General features: G+C 38.0%; 1 protein-coding gene across 21 annotated transcripts in view; it reads left to right on the top strand.

Moving 5' to 3' along the window:
- The window catches only part of trpm3 (transient receptor potential cation channel, subfamily M, member 3), a 286,085-nt gene that overhangs the window by 237,857 nt on the left and 27,258 nt on the right, over positions 1 to 20,970 (top strand). For 13 of the 21 annotated variants that reach the window (XM_057832855.1, XM_057832864.1, XM_057832866.1 and 10 more), the window contains 4 exons: positions 5,090 to 5,257; positions 8,434 to 8,574; positions 12,344 to 12,472; positions 12,990 to 13,241. In XM_057832855.1, coding sequence (XP_057688838.1) covers positions 5,090 to 5,257; positions 8,434 to 8,574; positions 12,344 to 12,472; positions 12,990 to 13,241 — 690 coding nt within the window. Of the gene's footprint in view, positions 1 to 5,089; positions 5,294 to 8,433; positions 8,575 to 12,343; positions 12,473 to 12,989; positions 13,242 to 20,970 lie in introns of all 21 variants that reach the window. The other 8 variants (XM_057832851.1, XM_057832860.1, XM_057832852.1 and 5 more) reach the window with 2 other exon arrangements.

Raw genomic sequence — 20,970 nt, forward strand, 5'->3', positions numbered from 1 at the left:
TAATGCATCTCTGCCGCAGACTACAATGTCACAGCAGTTCGTATCAGGGACAGTGGCCATGTGCGAACACGACTGCCTGGCGAAGAATAGTTCCTATAACTCGGGGGTCGGCAACCCAAAATGTTGAAAGAGTCATATTGGACCAAAAAAACAAAAAAGAAATATGTCTGGAGCCGCAAAAAATTATTAAAAGTCTTACATAAGCCTTATAGTGAAGGCAACACATGCTGTATGTATCTGTGTTACCTATATTAGCCTACTATCAAAATGACTAAGTTGACTAAAAATACATAATGAGCCTTCATGATTTAATATTTATTTTCCCTGCCGTGCATCCAACACACCACGTGACTACTGTGTTGTATGATGCCACCTCAAGTTTAACTTCATTAAAATATTAATTAATTCTTTCATTGCTTTTGTGAAATTAAAGAAATGCAATAAAGAAATCAATTTTTGATATGATTTTTATTTTGAGGTTTCGAAAAATACCAAAATGGAACGTGCACAACAAGCCCAATATCTGGACATTTCTTTGATTTTCTGTATTTTTGTTGTTTTTTTTTGTTTTGTTTTCGAAGTCTGCAAATAGGTGTTCTGATATGTTGATGAATGTCGCCTTCATGCACTCACAGTCTGTGAACGGTTTTCCACGCTTTAATATCTCCCGGGTTGCAACAAAACTTGCAGCAGTAGTGGAGTTTGGTGATGCAATCCACTTCTTAAATCTATTTTTGCACTCCTCTAAGTTCTTCAGAAGTAATTTGAATCGCACCTTTTCTCACACTCCCAACTGGGTACTCGGCTGCCGGTTTGTTAACAATAGCCACCTCCCTGGCATCCTGCCCTGCTGACTGAAACGTGTGTCGCAAGCTGTGACGCAAATCTTGGTTGACAGAAATATTGAAGTGTAATATTTATTCTACACATTTTTACAGCATTGGAAAATGTAAAGAATGTTTGTATCATTTTTGTCCTCCTACAGGAACCATATCAAAACAAAAAATATATATTTCCCTCCCCCATCTTTTTCCATTTTCAAACATTTTTGAAGATGCTCCAGGGAGCCACTAGGGCAGCGCTAAAGAGTTGCATACGGCTCTTAAAACACCGGTTGCCGACCCCCGCTATAACTACTGGAGAGGCCTTTATAGTAGTTACAGTATAGGAACAAAGTACTCAGGTCCTTACAGTCCAAAAGCAGCTATTGTCTCCCAAGATTGATGGCACAAAATTTTGACCCGATGACTTTAAGAAAAATTTTGCCTCCCAGGATTGATGAAATTTAGAAACAATTTTACCTCATGACATTTGTAAGAACAAAGACACTTAGAAAAAACCTAACCCAATGACAAAAAAAAAAAAAAAAAAAAGTAATCTCTACCAGCCACTTCCAGTTCAAATGAATTGGACGTCTATCACTGTCAGTGTGTTCAGCATAATGCCCAAAACTACAAGAATGACTACAAGTAATAAACTCTCGGCCATAACTTTGTTAGTTTAAGCCTCCTTATCCTCTTCTGAAGCCACAGGGAAAAGAAGAACTGACCTTATTACTGGAAATCCTTCAAACGGTGTCCCACATACACTTTTTCACTGTCATTGCCTTCTTAATAATTGTGGGAATTCACCTCTCCTAGATGAAACAGTGCTGTTATCTCTCATTCTCTTGTTCTGATGTGTAAAATAAAGAGTCAAGGGTGTTGTTTGTTTTTTCAGCTAAATTTGACTTTCTGATGTCCTTTGGTAACAAGATGAAGGCAGATTAGATAGGGTGGATTAATTTAGGCAAGCTGTTTGCTTATGGGTTGCTGGGGGTGCAGTCAGTCAGGGGGGGGGTCAAACCCTTTGCCGGTTAGTCTCCCAGAACAGGGAGCTCCATGAAGCGCTGCGAGTATTCCTTGACCTTTGAGTGTACTGCTGAGGCTCATGGAAGCAGAAAGACAGCAAGCACGCCACAAGTTGAACAAACAAGATGGTTTGCCCTCGGGTTGTGATGACATGTGCAAATAACACTGTCCAAATATTGTCAAAATAATGTGGGTGCGCATCTCTGAAAGGCTATATAGATTGCGGGCATCCATTCCCGACACTGTAACTCATCACGACGGAGTCACTGACTTGACAATATCGATTTCAGCTCACGTTCAAGTCTGACAAATGTGTGACATCTTTTGATTCTCGTGAGTGATGACAACAGTTGCGGTCCACACGCGCACTGTTAGTGAAGTAGGCCTTGAAAAATGAATGACTTGTTTGTAAATTTTAAAAATCTGTCATAGTAATGCAGTTTTTGAGTTGCACCGGGTTGATAAATGGTGCAAACTGCCAACTTAAATATTTTTGGGGATGATCGCTGCCATTTCTCCCAGTCAAAATGGACTGGGCGTCCATCATCTTCAATGGCACTGTGCAAATGTATTGTAACATTCAGGATTTTTTGCCTTTATGCTACTGCAACTTGCTGCTGGCATCACATTGCCATTAAGACACAAGATGGATCAGCACAAGCTTGTTCTGATACTCACAAATGACCCCTTTAAGCTGAGTGTAAATTTGAATGAGTGTTCAGTGCATTAAAGTCTCTAATAATTACTTAGAAAGTGATTACAAGACCTGCTTCGGGCAACTTTAATCCATCTTCTTTCCCATTTGACCATTAATGCACACTATACTCTATCTGCTGCAGCACAAAGTTTGTGGCAAAATTTGTGACATGTTCGAAACACATACAAATACAAAATACAGAGCACAAAAGCATGTTTCTAGCACGTAAGTACATTTTCTGTGTGCACATGAACGTGTTTTTTTTTTCCAAGGACTCACACTTGTAGTTTATTTTCTGCATAACCTAAATTTTACCCAAAATATAATTGTGATTTCTTGCTCAAAACATGGTTTCCGTGCATACAAATTCTTGTGCACACAGAGCTTTCCCATTCACATCTGAATATATTTTAATGCTAGAAGTCAGTTTTAACGTGCCACAGGGGAGTTTATTATACTCCCTTTGTGGTTATTTATATTGTGATGGTTATTAAGAAAATGCAGCTGGACAGAAAAGAGTTTAAAGGGGTCAGACAAAGAAGGAACAAGGAGAACGATGATACAGGAGAGATTATTACAATTTACCAACCATCAGGGGTCAAACCCAAGGCCCGGGGGCCAGATTCACATGATCCACATATGATTTTGTTTGGCGCACAAAAGCAAATAATCTGCAACGACTTCATGTTTCTTTCTAAAATACAAAATCTGTCACTTTTAACACTTTATAGGGCACAAATATAACTCATTGGCTGCCTATGATGTTGCTAGATGTCCAATGCATTTTGACCGTGAGGATCAGCAGTAATATTTCAGTCTAGCATAGTCAATGGTAGCTTGACTCCAGAGCCATGTAGCTTGACTTGCTCAACTCAAACCCTGCCGAGTTCACGCCTGCCCACAGTTTGATGAGCCTATGACAGATAAAATTATTTCATACAGTTCAAGAGAAACAAGAGTGCATGAATGAAATAAATAAAAAATTGAAATAAAAATATAGAGAAATAAATAAAAAATAATGAAAAAATAACTACAAATTAAAATAAAATAAAATAAAATAAATAATGAAATAGATAAATATATTGGAATAAATAAATGTTGAAATAAATCAATAAATATGGAAATAAATGTTGAAAATAATTCAATAAAAATTGAAATAAATAAATAAAAATTGAACAAGATGAATAAATATTCAAATAAATTAATAAAAAGTGAAATAATAAGTGAAATATATTACTACAAACTGAAATTAAAAAAAAAAGATAAAAATTAATATTGCAATAAATAAATATAAATTGAAATAAATGAATAAAGATTGAAATAAATAAATGAATATTGAAATAGGAGCATTTTAAAGACAGATTTAATAATGTATTTAATTGTGTATTTATTGATTTAATTTTTGCACTCCTGGTCCTCCACACTGAAAGAGCAACCTAACTGCCTAAGCAGCCAAATTCATAACATTGCCAAATTAGATAAGTGTGAAAATGTGTCTTCTCATCATATCGCCTACCCTGCAAATTTACGGCTTAATAAACTCATTTGTGATGAAGTTATTTCGGAATGTCTTTTCTTACTTCTGTGACCTATAACCTTTGACCTCATTGCCCCAAAATGTAATCAACTTTTCCATTTTAAATTAAAAACATATAGTGCAAGTTTGATAATAATCCCTTTACTTGTTTTTGAGTTATCTTGAACATAAACGTGAATCAAATACATACCCTCTGCCTTCCGTATGTTTCACCAAGTGGCAGGGGTAAAATGAATATTAATGTAATAATAATTGAGACCTTGGCATCCAAATATGCGGACATTACACATACGGTCACCTAAGGACACTTGTATACCAAATGGTGGTATTGTGGCATGTATGACCTAAAAACGTGTTATCTTTATGGATTTTTTATGTTTTTTACATTAAGAAAACCAGTCACTTGCCCTATAAAGGGTTGAAAATGTGGAGATATTTAAAGTATTTTTTGTTACCGATCCCCTTTGTTGAACAAAAAGTTTTCAGTGGTTTCTAATTCCCAAACCAGGTATCGTTAAATATATTGTGTATACAGTATGTGGTAATAAGCGGCGATCATAGAGTTAGAGTATGCGGGTTCACAGTCATATTAAGAAGGCATAACTAAAATGTGGTCCGGGACAATAATCAATTTGACACCCCTGTACGAACAGATAGGAGAGGATGAGCAAAGGCAGGAAAGAACCGTATGATGGGGCGAATGATGTTCAGTGAAGGGCATAATGACTAACAGTTATCAACATTAGTATACGTTGTACTTGGTATTTCACATTACATACAAGTAATTGTAGGACAAATCTATTGCCGTTCTGCAAGTGAGTGTGACTTCCGCTATGACAGCCTCAGCGACGGCCTCGGTCAGGTTCATGATCATTGAAATCACATAACGTGTCACATTCACTGATGATCAATGCAGGTCTTTAGCCACATCTCCTCCGCTGCTCATAAAGGGGGTCGTTTCTATCACATTTGTCACTAAAAGCACCCTCGCCCTCCCCCCCACAGGTGATCTTGGGGCTGCTCCTGCCGCCGTCCATCCTGAGCCTGGAGTTCAAGAACAAGGACGAAATGTCCTACATGCCCCAGGACCAGGAAGCGTACTTGCAGGAGAAGGAGGAAGAGGAACCCGAGAAGCCCGTCAAGGAGAAGGAGGAGGAAGACATGGAGTTCACAGTAAGGTCTTACTGTGAGGCGCAGTACAACTCTGTGGTGAGAGAACCCACCTCAGCCCTGCATCTCAGAACCTGTGCACATATTTACATATTTGCTAGTCAGCTCCAAATCCAGCGCAGTTCCATTCTGCCTTAAATGATTATTAGTTGTAGCCACATACTTATGCAGTAGCAAAATCTTCAAACACACACAACACGGCCAACCTTCCTGTTTCTCGTTGTCTAAGCCAAGACATCGGTGGTGGAGTTGTAGCGTCTCTTGTGGGTTTTCCTCGTGAATGTTTCTCCTTCCATCGATCTCCTCCTTTCCCGGTCCCTCTTGTTCTCTCTTCCAAGACCCCCCCCTCCAGCCCCACCTCCACCCTTTGCTTTTTCCCTCCCCCTCTCCGAGATGAGGTACAGTACAATGCTGGCTGACAGCTGCCTCTCACGCTCTCCTTCTGGTGATGGCTTGCTGCAGCGGACCACTCCGCATGTGGGCTGCCGGGAATTTGCATTTATGTAACTTTGCGTGCCTGCCGCTGCACATCTTTTAAATCATCCAGAGTCTGAGCGAGCACCTTCTCACAGCCGTGGAGTTGCTTCACGAGCGTATATATAGACTTGGATGCCGGGCAGCTCTTGGACTTTTTCCCAGTTCAATCTAATCAGTTCAGGAGATATATCAGGATCCAGTTTGTACACTAAAATCAACAGTGGACAATTGATTTGGAAATCGCAAGCTGGGTCTTATATTGTCCATTTAACTGATTGCATTGAAGTTCAGCACCTCTCAACACCACTCCAACTATTTCCCATCCGCATTGAGTGCAGCCAGAGAGCAGGCACAAAGAAACAGACAATGTGACCCTGCAACAAAGGAGGCGGTGTTGGGCTATGTCCATGTGTCCTTTTTTTTTGGTAAAGATTATCATGTTTTTACATAACTGTATACTTTTGCAAAAAATACTTGAGTTCATGTGGACATGTTATAGGACACATTTGAAGTTTTGTGCCAGCTTCTGACTGTACAAATGCACTGCCAGATAATTAACTCATTATCTGCCATTGATGGCGGTAGATGTCCAATTCATTTAAATTAGGAGGGGCTGGCAGCAATCATTTGATCGCTGCCAGCCCCCCAGTTCAAATGGATACTATGTCTATTATCGACAATGGCAGTGTATGAGTTAATGCTGAATAATGTATGTATGATATATTAAAAGGGCAGTATAAAATATCTGCATTCCAAAGGTGATGCTCAGTTTTATTTTTTTCAATTTAAAGAAGAATATTGTTTTTTATGAGCAAAGGCAGATGTCAACAAATATCTCATTTTGAATAATTACAAAGGTAATAATATGCTTTCATTGATAAATAAGAGAATATTAATGTTTTTTTTTTAAATTATGTCATTATGTTATCTGATATTATCAGCGATAAAAGCATTTTAAAATGATATTAAAAAAAATATCAACATCGGTTCTGAATTATTGGTTTTGGGCCAATATGCATATGGCAGTGCTTTGTTGGCACTTTGTACTTGCACTTGATCCAAAAACGGATGTTTGCACTATTTTGATTTCATCAATATATATAGTGGGGCACTTTTCCATTATTTCAGTTGAAGTTCTTCTCTTGTTTTTCACAGAATGTTTCTTTTATTTGGAAAATCTTGAAGATGTTACATTTATCATTATTAAAGCATCCAGTAGGGCATCACAATTCCACGACCGCATATATCGGTTTCAATTTTATATCAGTTTCGTATTTTTGTTAGTTGGACAATACTGGGGTATCGGTTATAGGTTAAATAGTTTTTTTTTGTTAGGTGGACAATACTGGGGTATCGGTTATAGGTTAAATAGTTAATGTCGGACAACAGATACAATTTTTTGCTGCCTATGTTGATTCCAACTGTGTGCTATTGGCCGATGCCGATAACACTGGTCTACATAATTTTGGAAAATATCTGCTCCAGAGATAAAAATGCATATATCGTACTTGCTGTGGTGGAATGGATGGCATGGACTGAAAAATAAAAGGTAGTGGTTTGATATCTGTATTGGATTTTTAGAGTTGGACAATATTGGGTTATAGGTTAAAAATTAATTATTGGACAACTCTAGTTTTTATTGACATATTTTTAAGATGAGTAATTTAAAAAGTAAAACACAAAAATGTTTAAAGCACAATATAACTAAATAAAACAGTATTTAAGAAAATCAAGCATCAAATCAAGCAAAATATTTGTCTTTGTTTTTCCCTTTTTAAAAATACTAAATCAAAGTATGAATAAGAGAAAATTTAATGTCTGCCATTGTCTATCAACCAGTTCAAGGTGTACCCCATGTCCAGCCCATAGTTACTGTAGCTGAGATGGTTTTGTAAATAGAGAGATAGTGATAGTGATAGTGTCATTACCTTATCATGGTGATAATGGAGGGGGGGTTGTTTGTCTCAATGATTCTAGGAGATATGTAGTCTTGGGTTTTGCGCCCGTAAAATAAATGAAAGAGTACTTACTATTAAGATAATAGAAGAAGAGGATTTGGACAATTTTAGGGTAAAAACTGTAAATACTACATGTTGATTAAAATGATTATCAATTAATTGTCCATTAATATGCCATTTTGTACGCTTTTCCAACTGAGCATTATTCACTTTGTTCAATTCAAATATTTCATACAGCTGATATATTGACCAACTTGTGGTTTGTAAATTTCTTGACTGAAACTCCCCGAGAGGCCTGGTGTTGCTTTCCCATGAAGCCCATGACCCATAAAATGAGGGCCCGAACCCTCTCTCATGGATTTGGCAATTGTGTCCCAGATGGAAAGCCGATTTCTTCCTTTTTCTGTTTTTTTTTTTTTTTTGTCTTCTTCTCGTCTCCTCTGGCACGCCCTGTTGTCTGAGACACAATCCATGAGTGTGTCTGTGTGTGCCATCATGTGTTAACTCACTCACACTCACCTCAAACACACATTTCACATTTTGGAATGACAACATTGCCTGTGCTTGCTTCTTTTGGATATGACATGATAAATGAGGAAATTGTGCACTCGTGTAGAAAGTAACCAATTCACCCTTTTTGTGTCTTTATTTTTCTTCTGTCTTGTTTTCACCACTCCCTGGCCGTTTTCTTGGGATTACATTTTCCTCCCATCACTCCATCCTCGCGCTGACGTTCACTATCAGGCCATGCTGGGGAAAGTAGCCACGGAGACGTCTAGGAAGAAGGACGTAGAGGAAGTTCAGAACCGCCACCGCCTCATCCCCATGGGACGCAAGATCTACGAGTTTTACAATGCGCCCATCGTCAAATTCTGGTTTCATACGGTCAGTTGGTGGTCTGGAAACAATCTAATCTATTTCAATGCTCATTAAGTTTCGTGTGACTGCAGGGAGGTGGCAGCACATCTGCCTCACAGTTCATAGGTTCGGGTCTGAATCTTTGCAAGGATTTGCACTACACCCACGAGAAAAAGTTTTGGGATGTCACTATTCAGTTGAATGTTAAAAAGTCTCAAAACTTTTGACCTATCACAATTTTCTGGCCAATCACTGATTTTTGCTGATCTTGAATTTTTTTCATAAACAACATCATGCACAACTACTCTACTACTCTACAATTACTGTAATTGATATAGATGTCCAATCTTTTGAACTGGACCTTAATTGGTGCCTTTAATTTGCAGATCTTTGTATTCTGTTTTATCATGGTCCTCCTGCTGCCATTGACGGTGATAGACTAAACCAGATAACTCTTAATATACTGTACTGGCCAAAAGTATTGGAACCCCTGCAATTCTGACAGATAATGCACATTTTTTCCCAGAAAATGATTGCAATTACAAATGCTTTGGTAGTAATATCTTCATTTATTTTGCTTGCAATGAAAAAGAAAATGATTTTTTTTTTTTTTAAATCATTATCATTTCACACAAAACTCCAAAAATGGGCCAGACAAAAGTATTGGCAACCTCAGCCTAGTACTTGGTAGCACAACCTTTAGACAAAATAACTGCAAACAACTGCTTCTAGTATCCATCAATGAGATTCTTACAATGCTCTGCTGGAATTTTAGACCATTCTTCTTTGGCAAACTGCTCAAGGTCGCTGAGATTTAAAGGGTGCCTTCTCCAAACTGCCATTTTCAGATCTCTCCACAGGTGTTCTATTAGATTCAGGTCTGGACTCATTGCCTGCTAATTTGGGATCTGCAGTACTCTCTCCAACCATTTTCTAGTGCTTTTTGAAGTGTGTTTTGGGTCATGGTCCTGCTGGAAGACCCATGACCTCTGAGGGAGACCCAGCTTTCTGACACTGAGCCCTACATTATGCTGCAAAATTTGTTGGTAGTCTTCAGACTTCATAATGCCATGCACGCTGTCAAGTAGTCCAGTGCCAGAAGCAGCAAAGCAACCCCAAAACATCAGGGAACCTCCGCCATGTTTGACTGTTGGGACCGTGTTCTTTTCTTTGAAAGCATCGTTTTTTTTCCTGTAAACTCTACGTTGATGCCTTTCCCTCAAAAGCTCTACTTTTGTCTTCCAATACGTTTTTGGCTTTTGTCAGGTAAAATTTGGCAAACTCCAGACTGGCTTTTTATGTCTCTGGGTCAGAAGTGGGGTTTTCCTGGATATCCTACCATAAAGTCCCTTTTCATTCAGATGCCGACGGATAGTACGGGTTGACACTGTTGTACCCTCGGACTGCCGGACAGCTTGAACTTGTTTGGATGTTCGTCAAGGTTTTTTTATCCACCATCCGCACAATCTTTTGTTGAAATCTCTCGCCAATTTTTCTTTTCTGTCCACATCTAGGGAGGTTCGCCACAGTGCCATGGGCTTTACACTTCTTGATGGCACTGCGCACAGTAGACACAGGAACATTCAGGACTTTGGAGATGGACTTGTAGCCTTGAGATTGCCCATGCTTCCTCACAATTTTGCTTCTCAAGTCCACAGACAGTTCTTTGGTTTTCTTTCTTTTCTCCATTCTCAATGTGGTACACACAAGGACACAGGAAAGAGGTTGAGTCAACTTTAATCCAATTTAACTGACTGCAAGTGTGATTTAGTTATTGCCACCACCTGTTATTTGCCACAGGTAAAAAATTGGTGCTGTTAATTACACAAACTAGAGAAGCATCACATGATTTTTCAAAGGGTGCCAATACTTTTGTCAGGCCCATTTTTGGAGTTTTGTGCAAAATAATAATGATTTATTTTTTTTCCATTGTCTTTGTGTTTTTTCATTGCAAGCAAAATAAATGAAGGTATTACCACCAAAGCATAAAGAGCCTTCCAACTGTTCTAACTGCTTTAATACTATTTCATGAATTATGTCATTGGCTGCCATTGACGGCACTCTACGCCCAATCTATTTTGACCGTGGGCAGCAAATGAAAGTCTTACACAAAATGGACTGGATGTCTATCACCGTCATTGGCACTGAAGCATGATCATTCAGAGAAATGTAACTCGTATTACACCAAAATAGATTTGTTGCTAATATTTTTTTTCCTTCTGCGTCAGGCTTAACTTCTGGTTTGAGTATGATTTCCTATGATAAGCATGGCAATGAGCCACAGTCCAAGTGCCGTAAGAATAAATCAGTCAGTTCATGACAGATGTTAATAGGTACGGCCGCGAGAGACGCGTAATGGACGTTTCCAGGCCAGGTGTACCAGTGAGGTGTCAGGACATCAAATCTCTATTTTGAGCCATCTTGTCACTCAGTCTGTGAGTGAGTAGTCATTAAAATTGGCATATACCACTGCAACCAACTCCCTCAAATCGCACGCTCTTGTTATGCGTTCGTGTACGAACTATGGCTGCCGCAAACAATTCTTTTGATAGTGGACTAATCGCCGATTGGTTTTCTAGTAGAGGTTTTATACAAATCATGTATTATTTACTGTTATATTTCTATGGGCTTTACATTTTAGCTGGAAATGTGCACTGGACAATGAAGTACAATTTGTATCCCCCCAAAAAGCAGATGTTTGCAAGTATCACATTTAGATTTATTACGAAGATAATTACCATAATTTTCGGACTATAGGACGCTACTTTTTTCCTTAATTTTTTATCCTGCAGCTTATAGTCCAGTGCGGCTTATTTGTTGATTTATTTGGGTTAATAGGTAACACTTTATTTGACGGTAGCATCATAAGACTGTTATAAGACCGTCATAATTATGACACTATCATGGGTATTACTTATTACTTAATGCTTATGACAGATGCCACAGGTGTCATCCGGCAAATTATGTCACTAACTCCATTTATGTCCAGCCTGGATGCTTTACATCCATTCAAAAGTGAGCTAATTTGCCGGATAACACTAAAAGGCATCTGTTATAAGCATTCATTAATGCTCATGACAGTGTAATATCATAATTATGATTGTCTAATGTCAATCTTATAGTGCCACTGTTAAATAAAGTGTTAACAAATGCCATAACTCATTATTAATGAAATAACTAGAACAATAACTGAAAAAATAATAAGCACAAGTATTTTGATTTTCTGTAGCGCTGCAATGCATGCTAGGAGGCGTGTTGGATTACGACAATGTTAAGAGCAGGTGGCAGCAGAGGTTGACTGTCTCCCCTCAAGGGAGCAGTGATGGCCAAATGAAGCTTCTTGAAGCAATGAAGCTTTGTATCCAATTGGTTCAAAGTTTCATGGTGGTTCATTTGGTCTAATGACAGTCGTATGATGCCGCTGTCAAATAGAGTGTTACCGGTTAATATCTTTTGGTGTAAATATCCCAGAATACAGTGAGGACAGCTGCGTTTTATAGTCCAGTGCGGCTTATCTATGAACAAATGCCGTTTTCAAGCCAAGTTTGGTGGGTGGCGGCTTTTAGTCAGGTGCGCCTTATAGTGCAAAAACGACAGCATTTGCTTTCATTGAGTACTACATAAATCAGAAAATATTTACTGTTTTTTCCCCTTTTTTAAAATATTAGGTACAACTAGAACCAATAAACAAATAAACAGCTAATACTAGTATAGTTTTTTTAAATTGAAAATATGGCCCAAAAAATGACATGTCCTTAGTACTTTTTACCAATTCTTTGTTTCCTCTTTACTATAGATGGCATACGTGGGCTACCTTATGTTGTTCAACTACATTGTTCTGGTCAAGATGGACTTGTGGCCTTCCCCTCAAGAGTGGATCGTCATCGCTTACATCTTCACCAATGGGATTGAGAAGATGAGAGAGGTACTCTTCACGTGCACACTGACACGACACACTCCTGTTTAAATCCTGCAAACGGGAAATGGAAAATCTGTAAAAATAAAAGGAGGTGATGTCAAGAACAGACAATACATTAATAAATTAACTCATTACTGCCAATGACCGCGATAGACGTCCAACCCATGTGAACTTGGAGGGTAGGCGGCGATCAAATGACCTCACTCGGCGTCAATGGCAGTGAAACATTATCATTCACTACCAGCTCTTCCAAATAAGATGAAAATATGTTGTTGTAGCTTGTTTGTGTTGTAAATGTATGAAAAACTCTTCAGGATTTTGTCACATCCATTTTTGCTGAACAGCCGCTCAATACTGTCAGTGATCTCACACTGCCCTCTACTGGCAGTTATTTTCCAATGCATTTTTCAAACCCAGGTCACAACAATCCAAGTGTATTACCGTATTAACCTGCTCTTTTTTTCTCCCACATGCTCCTGCGGTCTCCCCTCCCAGATCTAATTGTTCTCCAACCCTCTTCTAGATCCTTATGTCAGAGCCAGGGAAGTTGTTACAGAAGGTCAAGGTGTGGCTTCAGGAGTATTGGAACATCACAGACCTCATGGCCATCCTCATATTTTCTGTCGGCATGGTTCTGCGTCTCCAGGAGCCCCCGCTCATGAGCTATGGACGGGTCATCTATTGCGTCAACATCATCTACTGGTACATCCGGCTGCTCGACATCTTTGGTGTCAACAAGTACCTGGGCCCCTATGTGATGATGATTGGCAAGATGGTGAGATGTAGCTGGAGCGTCATCTTCCATACTCGCCGATATGCAACGTTACAAAATTACTCGTTTGTACAGGCCTGACACAGAAGGCCTGACACAATTTTCTGGACGGAATACTGAGGCTAGAGTGTGTGGCGTCATTCTAGAATTAGAGGACTTTTTACATCAAACCCTTTAAATTTTGAATAATTCATATACAAAACATTAAAGCATGCAGTTTTAAGTACATTTGCCTGTCCTTCGACCAAACTTAAAAAAAAAAAAAAAAAAAAAAACACGAAAAGAAACGCTCAAACCTATTTTTAACCAAAGAAGCAAGTCAGAGAGAGCAGACATCCGCCAAACTCAAAGAGTAGAGTAGGCACTCCTTCGGAAGCCCTTTTCTGACCTCTTTGACCATAGACCTCATGACCCCGAAGGGTCCTCACCTTATCTGTTTCATATTAAAAACATATCCTGCAACTTTGATAATCCCTTTATTTGTTCTTCAGTTATAACAAATTATTTTTCCTACCGGAGTGACCTTTGAACTTTGACCTCATGACACCCACATTTAATGACATCTTCCGTTTCGTATTACAAACATATCCATATCACCCAAAAAATCGATAACCTCCTATCTTGCTCTTGGGTTGTCGTCAACATAAACATGAAAACAAACGTACAGTGCCTACTTGTGGAAGTAAAACTAGCAAATACGTATGGAGTACCTGACAAGATGCCATTTTTCTCTTGGCCTACTCACCAATAACGACTATTATCAAATATAAAACAGTTCAAAAGAAATTAAGATTTTTTTTTTTAAATTGCTTTCTCTTCTGTGAACATATTTTAAATATTAATTATTATTCTTGAATTGTGTATTACAACCTGCACGTAAGTCTGTTACCATTACCTTTTGATCATGTTAGAAGTCAGTGTTGCCAACTTTTCTTTCAAATCTGGTGACTTTCCAAAGCCTCTTGGCAGCATTTTTTGTCAAAAGCAACTAGCTACAAATCTAGCGACAAGTTACCATCAATTTTTTTCTATTCTACTGTATTGTATTCCTGCTCCATTAAGTTTGGCAATGTTAAAAAAAATGCAGTGGGGCAAATAAGTATTTAGTCAACCACCAATTGTGCAAGTTCTCCTACCTGAAAAGATTAGAGAGGCCTGTCATTGTCAACATGAGTAAACCTCAACCACGAGAGACAAAATGTGGGGAAAAAACAAAACAGAAAAATCACAATGTTTGATGTTTAAAGAATTTATTTCCAAATTAGAGGGGAGAATAAGTATTTGGTCACCTACAAACAAGCAAGATTTCTGGCTGTCAAAGAGGTGTAACATCTTCAAACGAGGCTCCACTTGTTACCTGTATTGATAGCACCTGTTTAATTCATTATCGGTATAAAACACACCTGTCCACAATCTCAGTCAGTCACACTCCAAACTCCACTATGGCCAAGACCAAAGAGCAGTCCAAGGACACCAGAGACAAAATTGTAGACCTGCACCAGGCTAGGAAGGCTGAATCTTCAATAGGTAAAACGCTTGGTGTAAAGAAATCAACTGTGGGAACAATTATTAGGAAATGGAAGACATACAAGACCACTGATAATCTCCCTCGATCTGAGGTTCCATGCATGATCTCACCCCGTGGCGTCAAAATGATAACAAGAACGGTGAGCAAAAATCCCAGAACCACTCGGGGGGACCTAGTGCATGACCTGCAGAGAGCTGGGACCACAGTAACAAAGGCTACTATCAGTAACACAACGTGCCGACAGGTACTCAAATCCTGCACTGCCAGACATGTCCCCCTGCTGAAGAAAGTACACGTCCAGGCCCGTCTGCGGTTCGCTAGAGAGCATTTGGATGATCCAGAAGAGGACTGGGAGAATGTGTTATGGCCAGATGAAACCAAAATAGAATTTTTTGGTAGAAACACAGGTTCTCGTGTTTGTAGGACAAAGAATAAAAAGAATTGGGGCTGTTTTTCTGCAAAGGGACAAGGACGACTGATCTGTGTAAAGGAAAGAATGAATGGGGCCATGTATCAAGAGATTTTGAGTGAAAATCTCCTTCCATCAGCAAGGGCATTGAAGATGAGATGTGGCTGGGTCTTTCAGCATGACAATGATCCCAAACACACAGCCAGGGAAACAAAGGAGTGGCTTCGTAAGAAGCATTTCAAGGTCTTGGAGTGACCTAGCCAGTCTCCAGATCTCAACCCCATAGAAAACTGTGGAGGGAGTTTAAAGTCCATGTTGCCCAACGACACCCCCAAAACATCACTGCTCTAGAGGAGATCTGCATGGAGGAATGGGCCAAAATACCAACAACAGTGTGTGAAAAGCTTGTGAAGAGTTACAGAAAACGTTTGGCCTCCGTTATTGCCAACAAAGGGTACATAACAAAGTATTGAGATGAACTTTTGGTATTGACCAAATACTTATTTTCCACCATGATTTGCAAATAAATTCTTTAAAAATCAATCATTGTGATTTTCTGGTTGTTTTTCCACATTCTGTCTCTCATGGTTGAGGTTTACTCATGTTACAATTACAGGCCTCTCTAATATTTTCAAGTGTGAGAACTTGCACAATTAGTGGTTGACTAAATACTTATTTGCCCCACTGTAAGTTAGAGTTAGACTTCATTTAGAACTTCAGTTCTAAACATATTTAGGGTGTCTTTTTCTCCCCTGACTTTTTGCTTCTCCCACAAGGTTATTCCTCTCTCCTAGATCGTCCATTACAATTACATGCAAATTGCCAAATTATGCAAATGAGGCAATGGCGTCATCTAGCGCCATTTTTGGGACAGCCAATAGTTACTTTCCTCACTGGGGAGTTGGCAACACTGGAAGAAGATGAAAGCAATGACTCAGATGATACACTGGTTATGACATCATCAGTTTTACCAAAGACTGCAAATTTTTGTCTGTTTTTTTTTTTCCATCTTCATAAAATAGTCTTGAATGAATGTCTCACTCTATGACACATGTGATCATTCATTCATTCATTTTCCATGCCGCTTTTCCTCAGAACAAGGCAATACAGTATATATACAGGTAGTCCCCTTTCCATTCCTACGCTGGTGACGTAACCCGAATTCTGCGTAAATCGGAACTAACCCTTTAAGTACCCTAAATACCCCCTAAATCTCAAAATAACTAATAACATGTATTATACATCATTGTACTGTCCTCGCCAAGATGTTGCCGCTAAGTCCTAACAAGGCAGCGAGCTAAGCGCCGAAATGTCGATGTCAGACGTCCGTGCGGTTTGCTGACTACTCAGCTGCTCATGACATCAACACTTGGCGAATGAAACTAAAATTAAATGAAATTACATCAGTTTCATCTTCAATAACAATACAAATTTGCGTTCATAATTTGCTGCTGATACAACAATAACATTTCGCACAGAATTCGCACATCAGCTAAAACAGACATTTAAACTCGCCACAAGTATTCGACCACAATTGAAAACTCCCAATAAACAGTACAAAAGATGTTGCCTCTGTGGATGCATCACAAGGAAGAAATGTGAGCACAGGCTTGCAGCTGTAATGTGTCCCCTCTCTCTCACTCGGCTGCTCGACTTCTTCATGGCAGCATATGCGCTCTTCCTCGTGTGTGGCTTGCGCTCTTCGTCATGTGCGCAAATACAGTGGTATGAAAAAGTATCTGAATCTTTAGGAATTTCTTGCATTTCTTCATAAAATCACCATCAAATGTGATCTGATCTTTGTCAAAATCACAGATGAAAAAACATTGTTTGATTTAACTAAAACCACCCCAAAAAATAAATAAATTTTTGGCAGCATGCCACAGCATCTCAATGGGGTTCAAGTCTGGACTTTGACTTGGCCACTCCAGAACGTGTATTTTGTTCTTCTAAAACCATTCTGAAGTTGATTTACTTCTGTGTTTTTTAGCTTCAATTGTTTGACGGACGGCCTCAGGTTTTCCTGCAAAACTATTGAATTCATTCTTTCATTAATGACTGCAAGTTGTCCAAGCCCTGAGGCAGAAAAACAGCCCCAAATCATGATGCTCCCTCCACCATGCTTCATGGTGGGTATGAGGTGTTGATTCTGGTGTTCCATTTTTCCTCCACACATGACGCTGTGTGTTACTCCCAAACAATTCAACTTTGGTTTCATCAGTCTACAAAATATTTTGCCAAAACTTCTGTGGAGTGTCCAAGTGTCTTTTTGCGAACGTTAAACAAGCAACAATATTTTTTTTAGACAGCAGTGGCTTCATCCGTTGAGTCCTTCCATGAACACCATTATTGGCCATAGTTTTACATATACTTGATGTGTGCACAGATATTGGACTGTGCCAGTGATTTTTGTAATTCTTTAGAAGACACTTTGGGGTTCTTTTTTTTTTTTTTTACCTCTCTGAGTATTTTGTGCTGAACTCCTGGCGTCATCTCGACAGGCCACTCGTTGGGAGAGAAGCAACAGCCAAACGCTCTCCATTTGTAGACAACTTCTCTGACTGTCAATTGATGAACATCCAGACTTTTAGAGGCGGTTTTGTGTCCTTTTCCAAAAAAAACTTACTGCAGCCGACAGCCGCTACAAACGACGCCGACGTTGCTAAATACTAGCCCGCACGATGCTACGTTGGTAGCAGGTAGCGTCTGATGAGTCTCATAGAGATCACATATATGTTGAACTAGATGGGAAATGACAGACTCGGCCACGTCTGGGCAGCGTTAGTAAACAGCCGCCATCTTAAAGCAGTAGAGCGCTAAGCGCTAATAAACAGCGCTAAGCGCTAATAAATAAGATTAACGTTACTGTCACTAGCTCACGTAACGTTAGCCCTGCGGAGGGCTAGGTTTCTATTAATTATGACCACTTTCGATGCGTGGCTAACGTGTCTTACATACTGGCTTTAACATAAAATAGCGTTTTGGAGTGATAAGGGTGTAAGATAAAAACTCAATAATGCTAACTATCAATTTTAGCTCAGTAGTCATTGCTGGATAAAACACCAAGTAGCACTGGTCCCTAATGTGCTCCTATACAGCCTGTATCATACATTTATTTTGAACACTACAAAACCTCAAAGTCCTATCAGGACTTACAGTTTAGACTAACAGTTTAGATTAACTTAAAACTTAACTAGAACTTAAAAATGGCTTGACACAAATAGAAATTCAATTGAAACACGTGGGGAAAAAATCCTAACTTTTAAGTAATGTGTGTTATCAAGCGTAACGGCATTTTTAGGTATATATATATATATATATGTATATATATATATATATATATATATATATATTTATATTAGGGCTGTCAAAATTACAAAATAACCGCGTTAACGGGCGTTAATTAATTTTTTAAATTAACCACGTTAAAATATTTGACGCAATTAACGCAGATGTCCCGCTCAGACGGATTTAAATGACAGTACAGTGAAAAGCTGCTGGCGCTTGGGTGCGACTGATTTCATAGGCTTCAGCACCCATTACATTGTGTAAGTAATTATTGACATCAACAATGGTGGGCTACTATTTTTTTTTTTGGATTGAAAATTTGAAAACATTAAGAGGGGTTTTAATATAAAATTTCTATAACTTGTACTAACATTTTTCTTTTAAGAACTACAAGTCCCTCTATCCATGGATCGCTTTAACAGAATGTTAATAATGTTAATGCCATCTTGTTGATTTATTGTTATAATAAACAAATACAGTCCTTATGTACCGTATGTTGAATGTATATATCCATCTTGTGTCTTATCTTTCCATTCCCACAATAATTTACAGAAAAATATGGCATATTTTATAGATGGTTTGAATTGCGATTAATTACGTTTAATACATTTTTAAGCTCTAATTAACTCGATTAAAAATTATATATATGTATATTATATATATATATGTATATTATATATATTATATATATATGTATATTATATATATATGTAATATATATATACAGTACTGTGCATATATATATATATATATATATATATATACAGTACTGTATATTTTTATTATATTATGTATATACAGGATATACTGTATGTATTTATTTTCCCCAAGTGGAAGCTTCCATGATCATGATCCTAATAAAGTTAATAATTAAAAAAATATATATACAGTACTGTGCATATATATATATATTCATAATGCTCTCTGCACTTTAAACAGAACCCTGAGACTATCACAGAGCAGGTGCATTTATACGGAGATTTGATTACACACAGGTGGATTCTATTTATCATCATCGGTCATTTAGGACAACATTGGATCATTCAGAGATCCTCACTGAACTTCTGGAGTGAGTTTGCTGCACTGAAAGTAAAGGGGCCGAATAATATTGCACGCCCCACTTTTTAGTTTTTTATTTGTTAAAAAAGTTTAAATTATCCAATAAATTTTGTTCCACTTCACGATTGTGTCCCACTTGTTGTTGATTCCTGACAAAAAATTAAAATTTTATATCTTTATGTTTGAAGCCTGAAATGTGGCGTATATGTATATATATATATATGTATATGTATATATATATATATATATATATATATATATATATATATATATATATATATATATATATATATATATATATATATACACACACACACATATATATATACACACGCACATATATATATATATATATATATATATATATATATATATATATATATATATATATATATATGTATATATATATATAGCTGTTTTGACCGAGTCATGATGCATACCAGACAATGCTTCTCATCAAGACAATTCATCAGTGCTTGGGCACATACCTGACTTAAATTGTTTGGTAAAAGTTGGTTTCAATTGCTCTTTATGCCTCCTTATGCAGAGGGTTCACTTACTTATTTTTTCCCCCTTCTGTCATTGTTTGCATAATATCCTATAATTATCCTAAAAATCCTATAAAATATGAAAGCCTATAAATGTTTGGGTGGTTTTAGTGACACACTGATTTTACATCTGTGTGATTTTGACAAACATCAGATCACATTTGATGGTGATTTTATGCAGAAAAACGAGAAATTCCAAAATGTTCAGATACTTTTTCATACCACTTTACGTTCTTCTTCGTGTGTAGATGCGCTCTTACTCACGTGTCATTAGTATTACCTGCTCTAGATAAAAGCGTTCATCACAAACCCCCCAAAAAAAAGAGAGACCTCGGCTTCGTAAAGTCGAAACCATGAAATCATGTAAGCCTGGTACGTCGTGACCAAGGAAATTGTATCTTCTCACAAGTAAATTTTTCCTCTTGCTCAGCAGTAACAGCTAGCTAAAGCGCTTCTACTCCTGAGAGAAAGCTAACAGTATGAATTTGCAACCTATTATTGTAAACATCAAATATATCATGTAAAACAAAAATTTACCATTGATATGTGAGATTATCTGATCAAGCCTTTGATCATTTATTACGAATATGTAGCTGAACATTTCAAAAGTGATGCCCTCTAATTCTGGAATGACCCTGTGATGTTTTTGTGGTTATTATGTGGGGCTGTACACAAGCTCTATTTGACAACACTATCAGCAATTAAGGTGGGGATTGTGTAATTTAGTCAGGTAATTAGCGTGTACTCTGATCTTGTGGCGGCATTGAACTCAAAGCATTTTTGAGTAAAAACACGAGCATGAACGCGCACAAGGTCCTAAAGTCATCGGAGTTATAATGACTTTGACACGCCACATGATTTGTGGGAAAGAGCCAGTGAAACTTTTAAAAAGCACATAAT

This window comes from Corythoichthys intestinalis, chromosome 3 (assembly GCF_030265065.1).
Source record: "Corythoichthys intestinalis isolate RoL2023-P3 chromosome 3, ASM3026506v1, whole genome shotgun sequence".
Lineage (NCBI taxonomy): Eukaryota > Metazoa > Chordata > Actinopteri > Syngnathiformes > Syngnathidae > Corythoichthys > Corythoichthys intestinalis.